This window comes from Zonotrichia albicollis, chromosome 18, assembly GCF_047830755.1.
Source record: "Zonotrichia albicollis isolate bZonAlb1 chromosome 18, bZonAlb1.hap1, whole genome shotgun sequence".
NCBI classification, from domain to species: Eukaryota; Metazoa; Chordata; class Aves; order Passeriformes; family Passerellidae; genus Zonotrichia; species Zonotrichia albicollis.
Genome location: NC_133836.1, coordinates 5,597,854 through 5,619,461, shown reverse-complemented (window position 1 = coordinate 5,619,461; position 21,608 = coordinate 5,597,854). Strand labels below are relative to the sequence as shown.

The 21,608-nt window shown below is 46.7% G+C and overlaps 1 protein-coding gene across 5 annotated transcripts in view; it reads right to left on the bottom strand.

Annotated features, from left to right (window-relative positions):
* The window catches only part of ULK1 (unc-51 like autophagy activating kinase 1), a 75,840-nt gene extending 55,223 nt beyond the window's left edge, over window positions 1–20,617 (bottom strand). For 3 of the 5 annotated variants that reach the window (XM_074554629.1, XM_074554632.1, XM_074554631.1), the window contains exons 1-6: window positions 19,353–20,030; window positions 19,013–19,213; window positions 18,121–18,213; window positions 17,982–18,023; window positions 4,086–4,118; window positions 3,294–3,330 (exon numbers count right to left, since the gene is read on the bottom strand). In XM_074554629.1, the coding sequence (XP_074410730.1) occupies window positions 3,294–3,330; window positions 4,086–4,118; window positions 17,982–18,023; window positions 18,121–18,213; window positions 19,013–19,213; window positions 19,353–20,015 (1,069 nt within the window). In that variant the 5' untranslated portion in view covers window positions 20,016–20,030. Of the gene's footprint in view, window positions 1–3,293; window positions 3,331–4,085; window positions 4,119–17,981; window positions 18,024–18,120; window positions 18,214–19,012; window positions 19,214–19,352; window positions 20,031–20,470 lie in introns of those variants that run through there. The other 2 variants (XM_074554633.1, XM_005488935.4) reach the window with 2 other exon arrangements.
* Window positions 20,618–21,608: the final 991 nt, after the last annotated feature.

Below are 21,608 nucleotides of genomic sequence, written 5' to 3'. Positions count from 1 at the left end.
GGAGATGTACTGCAGGGCACCCACTGACATTGGGTTACATCATTTTGGAAAAGTTATTTAGGAAAAAGAACATCTCCTCTTACCCACAGGTGTCACAAGTATCTCTAACATGGGCCCAATCCAAGTCACACTGAAGTCTGAGAGCAAGCTGACTTGTTTGGGGCCTGGCTTTGAACCTATCCCATCTACCCATGGTCAGTGACACAGATTCACACTCTTGTGAATCTTCTGTACAAGTCAGAAGACTTATTCCAGATATATCTGTGGTGGGACTAAACCTTCTTAATTACCTGTCTGTAGAGGGAGGAAAGCTACAGAACAATGTCTCACACCTCTGGTTTGCAACAGGGTCCCTGCACCACTTGGGATGGACTAGAAAGATCAAACTCCCCGCGTGGTCAAACCAAGAAATTCCCTGTTATGATATGAAAGCATCAGCTTTAAGAAACATCACAAATATGCTCTTATGAGTGTCCATAGCCTGTGCCAATGCCAACTCACAGAAATTAAGGAATTTCAGCCCAGCTGCTCCTGAGTACCTGAGGACACAATCCCAGTTATTCCTGTACAGAGCTGGTCACTGCTGGAACACCTCCCCCAGCTCCAGCACACACCTGCCACTCTCAGCTCAATACACAATGGCCTCCACTGAAAGCAACTTCTAGACATCTCCCAGAAGGGAAATTGCATTGGACCTCTCAAGGACCCCACCACAGCAGAGCCCACAGAGCCTTGGGCTGTACCAGAGATGGATGGGGCTGCCCAACACCATAAAATCCAGCCAGACACACACAGTGCACTCCAACGTGCACCTGTGCACGTCCTCCAGTCATGAAGACAAGGAGAATGAGAGTGCCTTTGGATGCAGCATGGAATTACCACATTGCCTAATGCCTGTAATTAGAGGGCAGAATGGATCTGGAAGCTTACAAGCAACTCATTCAATGAGAACCAGGGGATTTGTATGTGCTGCTTGCTTAAGTGTTACAGGAACTACCAACCAGCACAAATGTCTGAGGAGCCAGTGGGAAAGTAGATGTTGCAATTAAACACCATCACACAATTATCAAAATAACTCAAGCAGCACAATAACCACTCGATAGAGATGAGCCTCCTGAGTACCAGTCAAATACTGAAGAAATCTAAACTTTCTAAGATGAGTTTTCAGTGAAAAATCACTCCTGTCAAAAGAACCCTGGGTGCCTGCAGAAGCTGGAAGAGGAGATACCCCAGAGGAGCATGTGGTGGGATGCAGAAATCTGACATTTATCCAGGTTCTGGGATCTGGCATTGATGGGAGTAACTAAACCTTCTTGCTGCAGTCCCTTCCTGACTCCTCCCTTGGAAATTGGTGCTTGCTGGGTTCTCCTCACTGGCAACCAGCACACAAGTGTTAAAGAGTTAAAACAAAACTAAGCACCAACTTCCCAGTCACAACAATCTTTACAGTTGCCAAACCAAAATATTTTATTGGTAAAAACAGAGCTAAAGGTTAACTTTCTCACATGAACTCAGGCAAAGAAGGATCAAGTCTTGCTCCAACAAACCAAACTGGGGTAAAACTGAATTTAATTTTGAAAATACAATTCATTGTCACTGTCTCAAACTAGCCACCAACTTCCTGAGTAATTTCAATTGATAGGCCAGGAAGTGAGCTGTATTAACAGCCTAACTAATTGCATGCTTCACTTTTTTCTTGAGGGTTTTTTTTTGGGGAAGAGGGTGGCAGAAGGGAAAACAACAATGTACACACAGAAGTAGTACAGACCAGATGATTTCCTGTAAATCATTGTTTCTGTTATTCATTTCTACAATTTCTTGTTTGCACACGCAGTTTCCCAATGAGAGTGCAGGGCCCACTGCTTTAAGATCAAGGTTCACTTCATGTGCATGAAAGATAAAAAATTAAGCTTTCAAAGCCCATGCACTGGTAAAACTGAAGTTTTGCTATTTTTTAAAAGCATTTTATTTATACAATTTGCATTTGCATTCAGAGAGAAAAAAGAAAGTACCAAATACAAAACCATCCTCCACTGGTGTCCATAAGAACATTCTGCTACCACTAAAGATGCTCCTTTTAGAGCACAGCAAAACCCAACAGATGCAAAACATATCTAAGACAAAGCACACTAAACCTGGATTTTAAAAAACAAATGCCTGTCACTTCTATCTCACCCACGCTTTAAACAAACAAAACACATGAAAGACAGAATATTCTCTTTCCTTCAAGTACTAAACTCTTTCTGAAAATTCAAGTCCACAAATATAATTCATTACCCTGCAGGAAAAGTGTGGCATGCTAGCATCAAGCCCCAAATTATTATTCTAGGGACACCAGCACTAGCTGTAGGGCAAATGTAAATTTATCTTTTAATCCTTCAATTTTTGCCATTTCCAGGCATCACATACCTCAATAAGGAGCCTGAAGTATTATCCAGCTGACTAGCTTTTAATTTGAACAATGTGAACAAACTTTGTTTAACCATGACCCAGAGCCACACATGAAATGAGATTAAAGTTGTCTCTTCACATTTAGTAATCTTCTAGTTAACATGCAAAACAACCAGAAAGCTACTTTAAGGGAAAAAACAAAGTCATGGGAAAAAAAATAAATAAAAGGGCTGTATCTGAGTGCAGCCAAGTATACTGTTAAACATTTTATCCTCCTACCTGTTCTAGGTACTGAGGTGCAAGGTGATTTTCACAAACAGGGTCCTGTACCTGTGCTGCACTGAAAAATACCTTGAGGGGTTGCCCGAGTCCCAGCAGTACAGCTGGATAACCTGTAAAGCATTTCCCTTGATGGCAAAGACACCCCTGAGTCTCACCAAAAGGTTCTTCATGGCACCATGGTCCCAGATACTTGTGCTTTCTCTCCAGAAGATGCCAAAATTAATGGGGTCACCCTCACAGCACTAATGGCTACACCACAGCCATCCTCAATATGCAGAAACAGGAAATATGTTCTGCCCTAGATGTGGGGACACCTTAGGGGTAACTTAGAGAATAGACTCTTGGGATCCTGTTTTAATCCAACACTACAGAATTGCAAGGCTTCAGTGTAAACAGCTTTTTTCCAGTCACTAAGAAAAGAAACTGTGTCCCTAGTAGTGTTGGAATATGTTTAACCTGTAAGGCCATTGCAACTAAAATATATAACTACTGACAACAGTCACTACTGACCTACATAGAAAGGACTACAAGACTAGCTTTTATTGTCATGGTTTCTCAGTTTTCCAAAGATTATGAAGAGTGACCCTCCCAGAGCATATTCTCCATCCTGCTGTACTTACTGTGAAGGTAGTCTGCCAGGTCACCACCATTACAGTACTGCAAACAGAACAGAAAGCTCAGTTAACACAGGGCAAATCAAAGATTAACAAGAAAAACAGTAAACTTCAGTAGGGTGGCAGGTTTATCACAACATTTAAACAAAAATAATCACACATGTTAAAATACTATTCAGAGTTGGCAGGGAAAACCCCATTCCTCTGGGTTCCTCTCCTATTTCTCCTAAATGTTGTGTTGCATGATGATACATCAACATCACCAGCATCATCCATGTTCAAGCACTTCAGAGAGAAAGGTAGAAGCAGAACAAAGCAGAGGGGTCAGCACTGGAGACAGCAGCAGAAAGCTGTTTGAGGAAAGCCTGGGAGTGGACACAGCTGAACACTCAAACTCCTCACATCAATGTCCCACATCATTAGGAAAAGTCAACCAGACCTCCAAGTGAGAACTGCAGAGCAAGGGAAACATTCAGAGGCTCTGCAGGTAACCTGTGTCCAGAACATTCTCTTTGGTGGATGCCTGAACACACCCTCCTAACCCCTAAAATTCAGTGTCTGCTTAAGCCTGTGCCTGCAGGATCTTCTGAGAGCAGCAAGATGGAAAATCCCCTGGCTGCTCTCTGCACCCACACTCTCCAAGGCCTGAGCTGCAGATTAGATTAACAAAGCCTCACAGGTGAGACTGCCAGCAGGAAGCACCACTTGTGAAACATGCTGATCTGCTTCAAATGGGTTTAAAATATTCAAAAAGAGAAAGAGGGAGGGAAAGGAGGTTAAAAAAACCAACACACTCACCTCCATAACCAAGTAGACAGAGTTTGCCAGTTCCTAGGGAAATAGAAAATGGAAAATTAAGGGATTTATGCACTGAAATATTTCAGACATTTAATTGCTGTATTACCTTTTAAACAGATTAGCTGTTCTCTGCTATGAGTCAGACTGAAGAAAGGGTGAAAACATTATAGGTTAATTCCTGGAAGACTGCTTGCTTTGAAAATGCCAGGTATTTAAGCATATTATTGATTTGTGAGAGTGCATCTGTTTAACCAAGCTGATCTCCTGTATTGTGGCTTGGGTCTCCATGTCCTTTCAGGCTCCAGGGATTAACAGTGGCACGCAACACAGATGCTGGCACACTGCTATCTTAGAGCCTTAATCATTTCCACATTTAACTTGGCCCTTTTTAGCAGCTGTGCCCACATGAGCAGGGCTAGGCTGAACAGAAAGATAAGAGCAGCACAACTTTGGGACCTGCAATTCAACCCCGTGGCTGAAAAGTGCCCAAGTGACACCTTCCATTTGAGGGCAAAATGAAAGATCTCAGACAAAGAATGTAACATTTGCCAATCGTATTTTCTACATGCCTTAACAGTGCCATTATCAGGTGGTTAAAGCTTTCTGGATTGTAACAGGGGTCAACACCAGCAAAGTCCAGGCCAAATCCTCATTTTCCTGAATTCACTGCAGGTGCTGCACTGTGACGCTCTTACCATCCTGGGAGTTCACCTCCTGCCTTGGGGAAACATCCATATACCCATGGTACAAGCACAGGAGAGTGCAGAGTTGTGTCCCACAAAAATACAGCCCCACAGAGGTACAACAGGAGCCTTGGTGGCTGTGCAGCACATGGTGACACCAGGGCCAACGTGGCATGTGCCCAGCAGAGCCACCAAAGCACTGCCAAAGAACAGACATGAAAACAGCCAAATATTTCAACCGTGGATAGACCCAGGAGGTCAAATGACTAAATCCTGTTGATGAAACAGAAGTCAGACAGGAGTAGACCAACTATATAAAATCTGTAAGCAAGAAGTCACTCCTACAGCTTATAAACTAGAAGTCACTTCTAAACTCAAGACCCAGCTGAGGAAACTCATAGGCAGCAGCTGTGTGGGTGAGTGGAGAAGTCCTGAAAGCAGAGGCAGAGCATGAGATTCCACTTCCAGGGCAGCATGACTACTCACAGGCTGTTTAGATACCCCAGGACCTGATTTCTCTTCTGACCCAAACCTTCAGCATCCACCCTAGCAGCTGTTTAATTTCCAAGCATTCTCCACTGTCTGCTTTCATCCCTTTCACCCTGGTCTGTCCACAGAACTCTGCCTCCCATCAAGCTGTACCAAATTCCCTGCCTTTGTCAATGCCTGGAGTCCTCAGCACCTCTTGCTTTCTCTTCTGTCCTTTTAACCTCACCATGTGAAATCTGAGTTTCCAGATGTTTGCTGAAGACTGGTTGGAGGAAGAGGAGGAAGATGAAGTATCTGTGATTTGAGGCAGCCACAGCTGCAGGGGAACTGGGCACCTTCCCTGGAGGGGCTCAAGCATCCACCACAGCCCAGAGCCACCCTCTGTTCTTACAGCTGTTCTCACTGCCAAACTCTGCCGAGCTTTTAGAAGTCCCCTTGTTTGTTGAAAAAGCAATTTTCTGTGATACTTCAAGAAAGTGTTTGCTGCACTTCCCTGCATGACAAACACTTCTTTCAACAGGCTTTGTTTTCCAACCTCTGCATTTGAAAGCAGCACACATTAAGTCATCCAATTTCATACACACATTGATGAAGTGGGAAGCCAGTCTGTGGCTAAAAGCACCAGCCCAGGGAAGCTGTGCAAGAAGAAAACCCCAAGCATCATCACAGGTTTGCACATGACAAAGCACTGAGGGAGAATTCTCAGGAGCATTCAAAGCCCACCAGCTCCTGCTGTCCTAAGCAAGAAGAACAGAAAGCCAAGGTTGATAAAAACACCCAGGACTTTCACTGCTACAGGAACTGCAGCCCCAGATGTACCAGGAGATATGAGACACACCAGAAGTGCAATGCAGCTGCTGGGGAACTCACTGCAGGGCAGCTGCTGGGCACACAGGAAATGTCTGAAGTGGTTTTTGCAGCCCAGACCGGGTTCATCACTGCCACAAAAAGGAGGTATCATAGAAACTTCTAGGCTAAATGTGCTGTGATCACTGCAGCTCAGTAACTCTGCACTTTAATGTGCATAGTGCCAGCAGGGTTTGGGGAAGCTCAGTGTATTATTACCTGTATAGGAAATGAAGAGGAACCTGAGCTTACACAAACCAACTCAGAAGATATTTGTAATAACTTATTAGCCAACAGCTAATGCACACTCTGCAGTATGGTTGTTGTTCCACTCTACATTATTTAAAGACTGCAAACAAACATCACCAAGGAAGTAATTGATTTTTGGCAGCCAATGTGTGCAGTGACCAGGGTTAAACAAGGACCAACACAGGCAAGGGAGATGCTCTGCTTGACTTTCCCAACAACATGACCTTGGTGGTTGGTGGTTTTATCTCTTCACTCTGTGCTGGTGTGATAAGAGGGCAATGCCTGAAAGGCTTTGAGGAGAGAAGCTGGTGGCTCTCCCAACCATCACTGGCAACAGCACCCTCTGAAAATCCAACCTCACCAGGCAGAGCTGGCCAGAACACCTAGCAAGGGTATTTTCAGATCACAGTTGCCTGTAGCAAGGCAACAAACACATGTGCAGCTTCAGCATTTCAAGATCCACTTACAAGAAAGATCTGTAAAATTTTGCCAACAAAACGAAACATTTATTTCAAGAAGGGTCGCAGAAACAAACTAGTGTTTGGAAAAAGCCAGTAGAGCTTACTGTGGTTAAAATAGACTCAGCTGTCTGAAGAGACTTCTGGTTTCTCAAACAGGCTGATGGACTTCTCTCAAGCTGATTCAGCAGCAGAAACTACTTCTTGTCCATTTTTATCCTTCCACTATATTTATAATTTTTCATTAACAAAACAAGGGAAAAAATACTGCAAGCCAAATTCTGCAAGCTACCAGTTTCTCTGAAAACCAAAGCAAAATGCCCAACCCACTCATTTCCACATCAAGAAAAGTATTACAGTTTGCTCTATTTTTGCAGAGGCTTATTTTCAAGAAGTGTTACAGATCATTTCCTCTGGACCTCTTATTCACATGTGCCAGTCTGTACAGCCAAGCCTAATCCTGTCACTAAACAAGCTCAATGGAGACAAGAGCACAGACACAACCCCTAACTTTTCCTGTCATCACAAAGGGCAGCAGTACCCTGACCATGCCCCACAATGGCAGCAAAACGCCTCTGCCAAAGGCATTAAGCTGATAATTAATCAGTCTGGAGCATTGCCTGCCTTGTTCTTGCAGCAGAGGCCCCAGTGATGAAGTTACAATTTAATTGAGTGTAAAAATAGGCAACAGCCTCTGCTGTCTACAAATAACACACATCTGCTGATGGAGGACAAAGAAATGAAGAAACCTTATTTAGCAATACACCATAAATCACCCCAAGACTGTGCTCTGTTACAATTCTTCACTGTGACACCAGGAGATGTGGTGTTATGGACAGTAAGACCCAACAGTCCTGTCTCCCTTTAAATTTTCCCTCCACCCATACTGGAAGGTGGCATGATCCTCTTCTTGGAAAGAGTGTGTTTAGGTGTGTCCAAAGGGAAATGTCTGGGTGTACCCACAGTTAGTCATCCTCCTACCACAGCTTAAAAAGTCTCAGAGAGGAATTTTCCTTAGAAAAAATCCTCCTCTGCACTCTACCCCTGAACTCAGCCTGCCACCAAGTTTAGAAAGATGCTTAGGAACGGCAAAAAGTGGAAATTTGATTACACAACACTCCAAGATTCTCTCAGCAGTGCAGTGTTCTCACCAATCTGTGTGAGAGCAGTGCTGTAGTACACTCTGGGGGAAAACCAGCTAAGAATGACTCCTACCTCACACAAGGCCTCTTTTCTAGGACAACTGGGAAGAACACTGAAGATGAAGGCAGCTCCAGAGTTGCACCCACGTGCTGAGCACTGAGGGGCTGGAAAGGCTCCTGTTGCCTACAGCAGAGGAGCCATAAGCACTCAAGACTTGTTTTACCACTCTCTGGGTGTTTGCTGGCATCCCTGTGATGGCAGAGGGTTTGTGCCTCTCAGCAGATATCACCCACAAGCTGCTCAACACCACTTCTCCAACAGCACCCAGAGATGCTGCCAAGCAAAGATAATTTTGCTGCACATGGTTCTCTCTAAGCAGGGTCAGGACTTCACCAACTGCACCAACACAACAGAAGCACAACATAAAGCTGAGGGCCTGACAGTGGAAGATAACACCAACTGAAAGCTAAGCTTTTCCATTTCTTTTTTGTTACTTCCCCTTCTCACTGCAGCAGAACCACTGTGTATCACACCCTCCTGTTTTGCCATCAGGATTTCATGGAGCCAGTACCTTTCTGACCTGAGGTCTCCAGTTTTTGCTTTCTGACAGTGGCACTGGAGTCAAACACAGTCCAAACAAACACAACTTTGCTTTACAGAAGCCAATTCTTAGGTCAATAGCACTTGGAAAATCCCTAGCTCAGGCAGGGGCTCCCAAGCTGACTGGGTTTGGGAAAAACAAACCTGCTGTTCTACAGAGAGGAAAACAACTTTCCAAAAAGTAAAATCTCTTAGAACTGTTTCACTGTGGCTCACAGCTTGGCTTGAGCAGGCTAGCCTCTGAAAAGGGAAAGGAAAACTGTCACGACAAGCAAGGATTATCTTCTGATGCATCTATTGGAACAAAGCAAGATAAGGGACAATAGCAACATCAATCAGAAGTGTGGGAGAACCTATCATTGCTCATCCTTTGGAAAACAGATCTAAAGCAAATAGAAGATATTCACATGCCTTTTGACCCAAGTGAAAAGAAAAACAGGTCTCAGAGCCTTCTGTTCTCTGGCCCTGGTCATCCTCCTCACTCCTCCTGAACATCATCAATAAGGAACTCAAGAACATTCTGAGCAGGCTTCCAATTCAGGAGACAACTCAGATGAAGAAAGGTAAAACCTACTGCAAGTGACTGGAAAGTGTTATTTCCAGAGTGAGCAGATCTGTGGCTTCCCAAAATAATGAGGGCTTCTAATTTCTTAATGTAGATCCCATGGAGTAAACATCAGAAACAAGACCTGTCAAGGCCCACAAACTTCTGTCCACAACTGGCCCACAGTTGGCCATTGACTGCATTCTGCTTCCTTCTGACCTGCCAGCTTGCTCTAGGACAAGGAGCAAGCAGAAGGGAGGCCCTGCAGCACAAAAATGGTTGATGGGTGGCCTTGCAGCGGGCAGATTTTTGTAGAACTGGAAGAACAGTGATGCCAAGGGTCAGCACTGCCCCATTCCAGACACTACTGTACTCTCCACTGCAGAACAGATGAGCTGTTTCAGGACAGGTTGTACTGCAGGGCAGATTAAAAACAGCAGGAAAACCATTCTCTGGTACTGCACAGGCTTCAGGAAGGGAGGGAGACTATTTCCCATCCCCCTGGCAACAGTTCTAAAGTCTGCTTGCATGACATTCGAAAACAAACAGGACAGCGTCATGTCCGTGGAGCTGCTCTTTCCCAGGCAGCTCATACCACCACAGCCAGATGGGATCACTGCTGGAGAGGCAGCTCAGCCTTCAAGAGACCTGAACAATCTTTATCAATCCTCCCACTGGACATGAGCTTCCAACAGGTTCCTTCAGCCCAGCCCCACCTTTCCCCCCAGCCGGTCACAGCCCTGCTGCTGGGCTTCACAAATTCACTGCTGGGCTCAAACAGAGCACTGAGACCCAGCACACTTGCAGAGAGCTCAGACAGAAAAACCTGCCTCTCCTCCTGTGGGGCCTCTGCAGGGCAGCACACTGCAGCAAAGCCACAGCTGGAGCCAGCACCAAGCCCAAGCACAGAAACCAAAGCATGGGATGGAGAATGGGGTACAGAAACAAAGAGCTGGGTTTCACAGGTCACAGAGCTGCCAGGCAAGACCAAGAACATCCACATTGCAGCAAATTAAGACTTGTGCTGCTGGAGCACTGAGAAGCATCCCCTTCTTACAGCAGTCATGCTGCTCTGGGGGTAACACTGCAGCTCCTACAGCATCTGAGCCCTCCATGCCATGCACAGCCCAAAGACCACTGAATGCAGGCTGCAGCAGAGAATGTAGAAAAAAAAAAAAAGAGCAGCAGAATCCTGAAAAGTTTGGCCTTTCTGACATGGGGTGGAAGTAGTTACCCCTTTGCCAACAGGCAGAATATCTAGAAGCTTTTTCAAACAAAAGCAAGCTCCTATGCAAACAACAATGCATTGTATTAATGCTATCAAGAGAGGAAACTACAGAATTCTAAAAACAATGACAAAAAAAAAATCAAAACCCAATTTGCTTTTCTGTATTTATTCCTCATCTTCTTCTTGTATCACAGCCATACCATAAACTGAACATTTAAGGTTGAATTCCCCATTACCTTAAGCTCAGTCACATGGAGTGGAATTAAATCCTTGCATACCTTAAAGTTGCATTTTATGAGCCTGCCAAGTGAGCAGGGTTAGTGGGGGAGAGCTAAGAGTTGAGGTGGATATTTCAGTTTTAATCACACTCATTGAGACACATCAATTGATTGAGATATGTGCAAATACAAGCAAAGTAACTCGCTCACAAGGTTTGATTTTAGTTTAATGTAGTTTAGTTTTAGATTAATAATCCCCCTGAAAAAGTTGGGAATTGCTTGTTTTTTAATGGTATATACCAAACACAATCTGATACTCTGAAAGAGTTGTTTTGGTTTGGGTTTTTCTGGTGTGTTTGTTTTGGTTTGTTTTTTTTTTTAAGCAACTCTGAAAATTAAGAGTTTTGACTTCCTAGGGTTTTCTATGGCAGCTGCATGAGTGACTGGCTTTTGCAAGTCTCTTTTTCATCTATTAATTTTATACTTCATTCACCAGATTTAAGAAAACAAGCACACTCGTTACCATAAAGGTGTGGAAACAAGGGGTATAAATAAAAGAGCATGAATTTTCTTTCAAATAAGAACAGCCTTAATTTAAGAAGGGAAAAAAATCCAGTTACTGGAAGCCAGAGAAAGATGAGATCAAATCTGGACTATTTAAACAACAGAGAAATGAGCACTTCTGAACATATTTAGTATGCTGGCTATGATTGCCAACCAAAGGAAAAGAGCATCCAATGCAAATGGAGAGGGTGTGTGCAGGGTGAGGTGACACAGCCCCCAAGGGACACTCAGAGCCCACCCCACAGCCCCTGGGCTGCCTCCCAGCCCTGCCTGTGCTCCCTGGGGTCCCAATTCCACCAGCAGCTCCCACACCCTGGGCCACCAATGCACTCAGAGCTGGCTGGGAGTCTCCCCCTTTCTGGAGGTTTTTAAGATGCTTTGCTAAATGGGATCTCTAATGACTCAAAATTATGCATCCTTCATTCCCCCCCACTGGAAGCACAGTCTGGTTGATCCCTACTATGCCAGCTCAGCTGACCTAATTCCTCCTGTTATTCTGATGCTAGGAGACAAGCCAGGTGCTCCTGCAGCCAGACTGAACATTATTGCCCTGAGCAACCAGTGATGCACAATTTGATTCATTTCTATCGGCCCCCCTTGAAACAACCTTGCTTAGTAAACAGATGCAGCTCTGAGATCCTCCCTCTGCATTTTGACAGCATCTCTGTGTTTATGGTAGTATTAAAGGTCTGCACATGATAAAGCAGGAGACAATGCACAATTAAAGGGCCTCTTTGCTATACAATAAGCACAGCAGAGGTTCCAAAGCTGTCTATGGGCAGGGCTCGTCCCTGCATTCTGCTGTGAACATTTGTTATTACATTTCTCAGACAGGAAACCTAACATCTGAAGACAATTAAGATGCTTTCTCTTAATCAAAGTATGTTTAGGTCTGCACCTGAGAAACTTTGCCTTGGAAGATCACATCATTCATGTTCATTTTCCACCAAATGTGCCATTTGCTACTGCTATGTGAACATAACTAACAGCAGGGGGGAAAAAAACTACCACCCAGACAACAAAAAACATCAAGCAAAACCATGTATACTTATTCTGAAAGCAAAACCAAACCAAAAAACCTCTCCTTGCCTTTGCAAAGACCACCCCTGTGCTTAGCTTCTCATTCCCACTGGATCTCACTTCTGGGATGGAGGCAGTTTGCCTCAGGGAAGACCCACATCCACTTCTCTGGGTGTTTTTCCAAGGCAAACCAGAGCCATCCAGTCTGCATTCCTACCACCAGTGCCAACCCTCTGTTTGCTGGTCTGTGCAAAGCTTTTCAGCTGGTATCAACAGGTGGGAAGGCAGGAGGAGAAGGGAGGACACACCAAAGTGAGTTGTACCCTCAATTCTCTATACAAGAATGAGCACTAAGAGGAGCTTTTGAGACACACAGGTTTATTGGAATTTCACAGTTTGGTGGCAAGTTCAGTCTAGTCACAAAACTAAATATTTCAACTAGGCTTTGGTTTGAGCCTATAAATATTTGAAATAAATTCAAACAGTGTTTTCCCACCTGAATTTAATCCCACCCAGCCATTGATCAGGAGACACCTCTTCCCATCCATCATCCAAATCTTCACCTCCTTGCTTTGCTCACTCCAAATGTGTTCAGTCATCACAAGGATTTACACAGTGGAAAATTTTCATGGTGGAAACACTGCTGGAGCTTCAAGAGCAGCAGCACAAACAGCAGCCACCAGAGCTTTGCTATCAAGCTGTGAACACAACAGCCTTCCAGTTTCCTATTACTGCTGGGGAACATTCCTTAATCTGTCATTATAGGCTGAGTAATGCTGCCTTCCACAGGAGCTTTGGAGACCATTAACCACCACGTTGCTGGCTCTTCCATGACACCTTAATCATGTGAGAGGAACACAGGTGTGTGCTTTACACACAGCATGAGTAAAACAGTGACCATAATTTCAGAAATGTGGCAAGACAGCTCCCTCTAAAAAAAGCCCATGACTGAGGTCTATATTTAGTGGTCAGCATTAGCTGGATGTTTCTGTGACCTGCACAGTGGGATACTTGGCTGGGGAAGCCAGCATCAAATCAAAGTTCAACACTACAGAACTCTCAGCTCTCCACAAACATGGCCATTCTGGTCCACTAAATTCCCAAGCATTTCCCTACAAAACAACTGGCAGAGGGTGGCTGTGTTTTCATCCTTTCCTCTTTAGCTCTAAATTAAGCCAGATTCAATCTTCAGTAAGAGTGATTCCCTTCAACAGATGCAAGGATGCTGACGGAGCAGGACAGCAGACACCCCATTCTTGTCTGCAGCACAAACAGAGAGAGGATTGCTTGGCAGTTCAGAGAGCTGCACTTTACACCCACTCACCAGGCAAGCTGCCAGCTTCGCTAGGGGATGGAATTAAAACAGGGTTTAAGCAGGCAGCCTGACCTCAGGAGAGCAATCTCCCAGACACAGAGTGCCTCTTCAGTCATCCCAAGTGCCTCAGTGGAGCCCTGTCTCCAGAGACAGAGCATGTAAACAGCAGTGCCTGAGGAACAGAAGATCCTGCGTGAGGTGGCACGAGAGGTGGCCAGGCATGAGGTGACACTGCAGCAGCACTGATTCACCCAGCCCCACGCTCATCAGAGCACTGCTGCAGCAGAGGTGACAGCGCTGGAGGGCACACAGAAGGACACTGCTGTCCACAGGGCTCCTGGGGGACAGCAGGAGGCACGTACACAAGATGCAGAGTAGCATCTAAAGGCTCTGTGTCAGAAAAAGGGTGATGGTGCAGCCAGCACAGCACATCACAGCCCAGCAGCCACGGCTCTATTGATCACAAGGACTTTCTACACAGCAGCAACACAAGGCTGTCATTATCTGGCTCTCAAGACCAGCCCAGGGTGACTGATCACTAACCTGAGAAGCATTTGTTCTGCCACCCATGCCTTAATCCATGTGCACAAGAAAAATCTGCACTGCAAGGACTCTGTGTTCTTTGTCTCCAGGTGATACAGTCATCGCTGCAGAAATATTTTTGGTGAGTCTGTACCAGGTGACTGACTAAAGCATTTGTCTCAGCTCATCCCAAACTGGTGAGTATAATAAATCAACCTGTTAGCAAAGTGTAGAAAGCAGACCCTCAGGTAACAAAGGCTGAGCCAGAAACGTCACAGCACAGTGTTTCGTGTGCCTTTAACAGCTCTGTTACTGCAACCAGTCCACCCCACCCATCCAGAAACTGGAGGGAAAAAACCTAACACAAAAACCACCTGATATCCACTCAAGCACAGTCACAGCTAGGCTGCTTTAAGAAGCAAGTTCAGCTCACAGTGCACAACTAGGGAAAATCTGTCAGTAAAATAACCCTTCTTATTTCATGCAGGAAAATGCTTTCTAATATCCAAAGCATGACATGTCCAGATTCAGCAGATTTTCTGACCTAGCACCCACACAGCCACATATGAAACCTTCAGCTGACACCTATTCAACCTGAGGCAGCTGGCACAGAACAAGGAGGGGAAGACACCCAGAATCTCCCACTGCCCAAAGATCTCAGCTATGTATGCAGGAACTTCTGCCTAGTGCTGGAAGGAATTTTCTGGCACACAGTGCTCCCAGGACCTGACAAGTTCAAGGGTTCCCTTCCTACCATTCAATCTCCTCAGCTAACCAAGTGGTCTCTGATCACAGATTTCATGTCCTGAGACACACAGGAAACCAAAGCAAGCCCCACACACCAGCCCACATGTGCTAAGCTTCCCCTGTCAATGAATATGAAGAGTTGAGCTGATCCTGAGTCATGGAGACCAGTTTTCCAAGAAACTTCATTTCCATACCAAGACCTCCTTTGGCAGAAACCATCATTTGTCGTTATTAATTTGCACCTTAAGGAACAAGGGCTCATTTGGCTGTTGTCAGAGTAAAAGGATTTCTGGTACCCAGATGTGCCTCTGGAGCACTCTGCTCCTCTTTGCTACAGACTGGGGACCCCAGCAAGCCAGCTGAGGGGGTCAGGTAGTGCTCAGCAGCAACTAATATACCCCACACAGGGTGTAATACAGCTTTTACTGTCTGCCAAACACCTCCTGTGCCTAGGAAAAACCACACCACAACTCCACACTGACACTAAATAGACAGCACTTTGAGAAATGTGGTACAGTAAGATTTATCCTCTTTTTGAGCAAGGGTTCTTGCATTAGGCTCCTAAACTATTAACATCACCTCTCATTAATATGAGAGCACATAATAATGGGAATATGCATATTTCATTTTGTGAGCCATTCTCATGTCCTGATGCTGTTCTAAGGACTCCAACAAGGGGATGTATAAAAGTCCAGTCACTGCACTTTTATGGATTAAACATTAATCAGAATCATTTATTCCTAGGAAGTTTCTTATTTTGTCATTATTTATGAACCAATATCACAAAGATCTGTGAAATGAGAAGGAACACAGCAATTTTCCCAGATTTGAAGGATAAATTCAGGGTGCCAGGGCGAGAGCTGCTTGTCAGTACGAAATGTACTCTGGAGCAAATCTAGCCTTACATCAAAAATCTCATGTAGTGAGAGGTCTGGCTAACATGAGTTTTTAACCAGGAAAATGCAAATGGCAGCATCATTGGGTGTAATCACCCGCTTACAGCCACTGTGGTTTTGGTAACCATTTCCTTGTGAGCAAGGAACACACGAGTAAAAGTCAGAGTCACTGTTGACAGGCAGTGCAGAGGAAGGGAGGACACAAAATGCAATGACAGACAAAGCTACAGGGCAACAATAAGTTTCACAGGAAGTATTTTTTTTCCCCTTTTGCTCTATGTTGTAATACAAGAATAAACATCTTCTATTTTAGAAAGCCTACAAGTAAGGATTCACTTAACTGCAAATGTCATATTTTTGAGGATAAATACATATGCAGCTATGAATGAAGCTCCTGATCTGGTATCAGGGGAGCAATGTGAGTAGTAGTCTTTTCCACAAAGTAAGGAAAAGCAGGTAGAAGCCAGCCTTCCACAGACCTGCACTTTTACCTTTGCAGATAATTTACTCTCACACAACTCCTAAGCAGACACAGAGCAAGGCCAAACACTCAGACACACTAAACACACAACATATGTGGGGTAACTGCAACAGACTGTCTGGTAATAGATCACCTCACACCAGAGGAGAGCCCACACCCAATGCCACCTAAATAATCTCATTTTCTCTGAGAAATCAAATTACCCAGGTCATACAAGGACTCTAAGACAGAGCTGGTAACTAAGCACAAACCTGGGCATGCCTTGAGCCCTGGACCATTCTTAAGTTCCTCTTTTGTGGTATCTTACACAGCTTCTTGCTAAAATCTCACCAGACTACACTGCTGAACACAGAATACAACAAAGCTCATCACAAAAGGAGAAAAACACATTTCTATAAATGCAACAGCAATAAAACTGCTCCTTTTGCAGAAAACATCTTTGAGTCGCTTCCTACTCAGCAGCAATTTGAAGCAGGGAGAGGAATCTAACAAAAGTGTTGAAAGATCTCAGTAAGCATAAATGCTTCATAGAAAAGAAGTGCAGGAGCAGCCAGTCACACTCTCAAGTGAAAAGTTATTAAGCAAATTAGGAAGGTAGACACAGAGCATGAAAAAAAATCAAAAAAAAGCCAAAAAACCACCCAAACCATGAGATCTAATGCTCCAAGTGGGCTGTGCCAGGAGCATTAGAAGGAAGGAAGCTTTCCCAGCTACTCTGCAGCGCTCATCAGCCCAAAGGCTGCTGTGCCAGATCAGCTCAGCAGCAGAGCACAGCTCTCCAAGGAGATTTCCCAGCAGCAATTCTGCTCTCCAGGGCAGCCCTGCAGGGCCCCCCGCCCCGGCAGGGAGGGATCCGGGGCTGTCCCAGCTCCGGGGGCTGCGGCACACCGGGTGACAGCGGGTGACAGCGGCGGACTACAGCACCCAGCAGGCACCGCCGGGGCTGACGCGGAGCCACCGGAGCCAATCCACGGCACACGGAGGAAATGTCAACAAACACGGCGGCCTGCGGGACGCGTGATACCGGCCACAGTAGGGCAGGACACGGCCGATAAGCCCCGCCAGGGCCGGCCGGGGGTGGGCACACAGCGCTCACCCACCCTGCATCACAGCCCTTCATCCAGCAGCACCGCCTGGAGAACAGCCCCTCATCCTCCAGCACCGCCTTTGCATCCCGCACTTATTTTTTAAAAATCATTCACAAACGGCAAAGAAAACTTGCCGCGTTGTCAAGCAAGATTTAACAAATAATCAAGGAGTAAAAAAAAAAAATTTAAAACTCGATGGTTCACGTTTCGCAGCAGATCAGTTTTAGCCCCTCTAGATTAGATCTTCGGGGCTGGCTTTGAAAGAAAAATGTCTGCTGCAATTTTTAACACTTAGTGACGACCACAAGGACAACAGAAAAAATGCAAATTAAAATCCTCTGGAGCTAAGACAATCATATGCTACAAAGTCATGCTTGCACTATTTTTGCGTGGTCTAGTAAATAGAAATTTTCTCAGGGAGTGTATCCAGACCAGAAAAATAAAATAAAGAAGTGGGCATGCCAAAAATAACTAAGGTAATTTTATTTCTAACATTTTGAGAACTTAAAAGCTTCCAGCACAGACATATTCACCACACTGCATTTCACTGTGTAACATCCTGGAGCAGAAGCTCCCACCTTAACTCCCAACTGCACATGAGTTGTCTGGTCCAGCCAACAGCTAACACATGATCTGCTGTGTTTGTTTATCTTTCCATAACTTATCAGAAGGCTTTCTCTTCCCCCCCCTTCCCCCACGCCGAGTACACATCAGAATACAAACACTTGTTAAAAAGTGAAATTTCACAAACTCCATTCAACTTTTCCCAAATTTAGAATGCTTTGACATAATTGAATGTATTTACCTGGAAGTCATACAAGGCAACAATGTTTTCATGCTTCAATTCCTAGATAAAGTAAAAAGAAAAACAAACCATAAGCTAGGAGCAAAAAAAAAGGGCATATTGAATAAAGACTGAAGAAAAGAAGTCAGGCTGCCTTTACCTTAAGAATTTTTATTTCCTTGCCTAGCAGTGTTTGTGATTTTGCAAGGTTCTTCTTGTTAATACATTTCACAGCTACTTCCAGCTCAGGTTTCTGAAACAGTACATAAATAACACAAACAGATGTAAATTTCACCATTCATTCACATTAGGATAAGCAGCCTCTTAACAGATTACAAATCCTACTGAAAGAAGTGTCTTGCAGCACCGGTAAAGGCCTCTCACTTCACATCCTAATGCCTTCTCCTTACTTGTTCAGACTTGCCCTTTCCCGAATTATGCTTGTCAGCCCAAGGAGAAAAGCCCAAGGTTTAGGGTTTTGTTACTACTTCATACAATGATTATCCTCTTATTTAATCACTAGAAATAAATGCACTGTGGGAGCCGTGGCTTATCCCGAGCACTAATGATGGAAAATCCACTGCCGGATTGGTTTCCTTTTATTTACCAGTAAGAGATTTCTCCTCCTCCTTGAAAAATTAAGTGGAGAAGGAAAGGACTTCACAGACACACACACACAAAAATCCCAAACAAACTAAAGAGTTCCTTTCATAGACAGTGTGTAGGGATTTTTTTCTCCCTTGTTTTGGAGGTGGGGACGGGTTTTGAGTGGATCTGGGAGGCAGCTGACGGCCTCCCAGCCCCAAGGTGAAGCCACCTGCCCGGCTCCTGCCGGGACACACCTGCTTGGAAGAAACTCCAAGGGGAACAATAAATAAATAAAAATAAGCACCCGAATCCCGGGGTGATGCCCAGGCTGGCAAGAGCCGCCGCTTGCGGCGGGGATGCGGCGACCGGTGCGCGCTGCCCCCAGCTCGGCCCAGAGCAATAAATAAATAAATAAATGAAAAGCAGAAGCGGGGACGCTGGAAATAAAAAGCAGGGATTCTCACCTCTTTGTGCCTGCCTTTGAAGACGACGGCGAAGGCTCCGTGCCCGATCAGGTCCTTCCTGCTGAACTCAAACTTTCCCACCGTCTCCATGGCGCTGCGCCGGGGGGTCCCGGGGGCCGGCGGCGAGGCTGCGGCCGGGACGGCTTCAGAGCTGCAAAGGGACGAGGAGGAGGAGGAGGATGGCGGTGATGAAGGAGCTGCCTTTAAAGAAAATTAAACCTCTCCCAATCCAAACGCGACGGGGGTACCCCCCGCCACCGCCCCCCTCGGAGCGGTCGGGAGCCGGAGCAGCCCCGCTCCCGCCGGCCCCGGCAGCTCCGCTCCGGGCTGCGCTGCCCACCTCGCCCTCGTCCATGGGCTGCCTCTTCCTGCCGAGCGGCCGGGAGCCGGGCATTGTCAGCGGCCGGGGCGAAGCTGGCTCCTCAGCAGCGGGCCTCCCCCATCTCCTCCTCGGGCCGGGCCGGCGCGGCTCCTCGGGCCCCGCTTCAGGCGGGGCTCCCCATGCCGAGCCCCGGCCCCCCCGCCGGCAGGCGCGGCTTCGCCGAGAGTCCACCTTAAGCGCGATCCACCTTAACGCCCGGTCCGCCTCACGGCAGCGTTCCACCTTAAGCGCGATCCACCTTAAGGGCCGCCCGCGCCCCCGGCTGTGAGCGCTGGCGGGGCCGGGGTCGCGGGGCCGGGGTCGCTCCGCGGGAGCCGCCGCTCGCTCGGCCGGGCCCGGACAAAGCTGTGCGGAGCGGAGCGGGAGCGCCGGGCGGCGCAGGCGCGGTGTGCGGCGGGGGAGGCGGCGGACAGGCGGGCAGAGCAGCGGCGGCGGCGGCACCTGAGGCGGAGCGGCCGGGCCCGGCACATTTAAAGGCGCCGCCTGCCGCCCGCCTGAGTCAGCGCTGCACTGCCGCGGCCCCCGCGCCGCCGGCCCGGGAGGGCTCCTGGCAGCCACCCGGCCTTTGGGAGGTGACACAACCATGGGATGTTCTGAGTTGGAAGGATCACACAACGACATTGAAGTGCGGCTCCTAGCCCTGCACAGCAGAGCTCCAAGAATCCCAGCACGTGCCTGAGAGCATTGTCCAAGTGGTTCTTGAGCTCTGTCAGGCTCGGTGGTCACCACTTCTCCAGGCAGCATGTTCCCGCGCCCAGCCACCTTCTAGCAAAGAACCTTCTCCCAATATCCATCCTGAACCTCCCCCGACACAGCTTCAGACCATCCCCCTGGGGTTCTGTCGCTGTCACCGCAGATCAGTGCCTGCCCTTTCACTTCCCTTCCCAACCCCACAGTTGTATACCACAATAAGGTCTCCTGTCCCTCTCCTCCAGGCTGAACAGACCAACTGATGTTTCAAACAATTAAACAAATGGGTCTGGTTGGGTGAAGTTCACCCCAGGAGCTGTAAAGTGTCCAGGTGGACCTGGTCTAAACATCCCCAGCACCCCTTCCTCTCTCCCAGCATAGCCCACCTCCTCTTCCACAGGCTCTGGCTCTTTTCCACTCTCTCCCGTGCCAGGGCACCATGGCTCCTTCTTGGGGAACCAGCCAGGCCTCCAGAAGTGCCCCAGGGTGCCTCCATGGAGCTCTCCTCTGACGGGCTCTTCTTGATATCCTGCTCCAGAGCTCAGCATGGAATCTCTGTTGTGATAAGAAACCTTTCCTGGCCGGAGCCTGGTGTGTGGTTGGGCCATCCCATCTCTTGCTGTGCAGTGACCCACAAGCTCTGCCCTGTGGGTGTGTGCTCACAGGTCATTCCCTCCGTGTCAGGAACCTCTCACGGGTTTGCCCCATCCTCTGCTCCAGGCTGCCCAAATCCACCAGCCTTGGCAGCACCCACACCGCTTGCGCACTCGCTCCTGTTTGTACACTTCTCACAACGTCAAATCCCAACTGCAGGGAAAACAACGCTGCTCGTGGGCAGCACCACTGCTCGCACGCTCTGCCTGAAGTTTGTTTTTTACCCAACTGTATTGACCCGGCTATCGACCGGTGCCAGTGCTGCAGTTCCAAACACGCAGTGCCAGGGTGATGCCAGCGGCTCTGCAGACACCCAGCACACAGGGTGCTGGTGTTGTGACTGGGTGTTGGGTGACTGCAGTTATCGCCATTCTCAGCACAAGTCAGGCACAAACAGCACTTCACAGCGTCAGGACGTGTTATCTGCACAAAGGCAGTGGCTGTCTGATATGCTATCTGGCCCATAGGCTGTTGTCCTTGGTTCCCACATAACTGGTGTTCAGGTACCTTCACCTTCCTCTACTTCAAATTTTAGTGGGAAAATGACAGTGTGTACTAAGTGCCTGGCTGGTCAAATTCCAGTAGTTCAGTGCTTGTCGGGAACTGTGAAAGTGACAAGGAAATTCTTCAGTGGGAATCGGAAAACTGTCTCTGTTGAAGTAGCCCTTAAACCAAAACAAGACTAGAGCACCTTTGTAATTTCAGCAGAAATTCATTTTAGAACTCCTTTAAAAAAGTACAATATGTTTAGCTACTTGTTTTCTTTCACACTTTTGTATCATCCACATCTACAATTTCAGGCCTTTGTAAATGATCATAAGGGGTTAATTTAAAAACGAACACAGAAACCAGTAAAAATGTCAAACATCA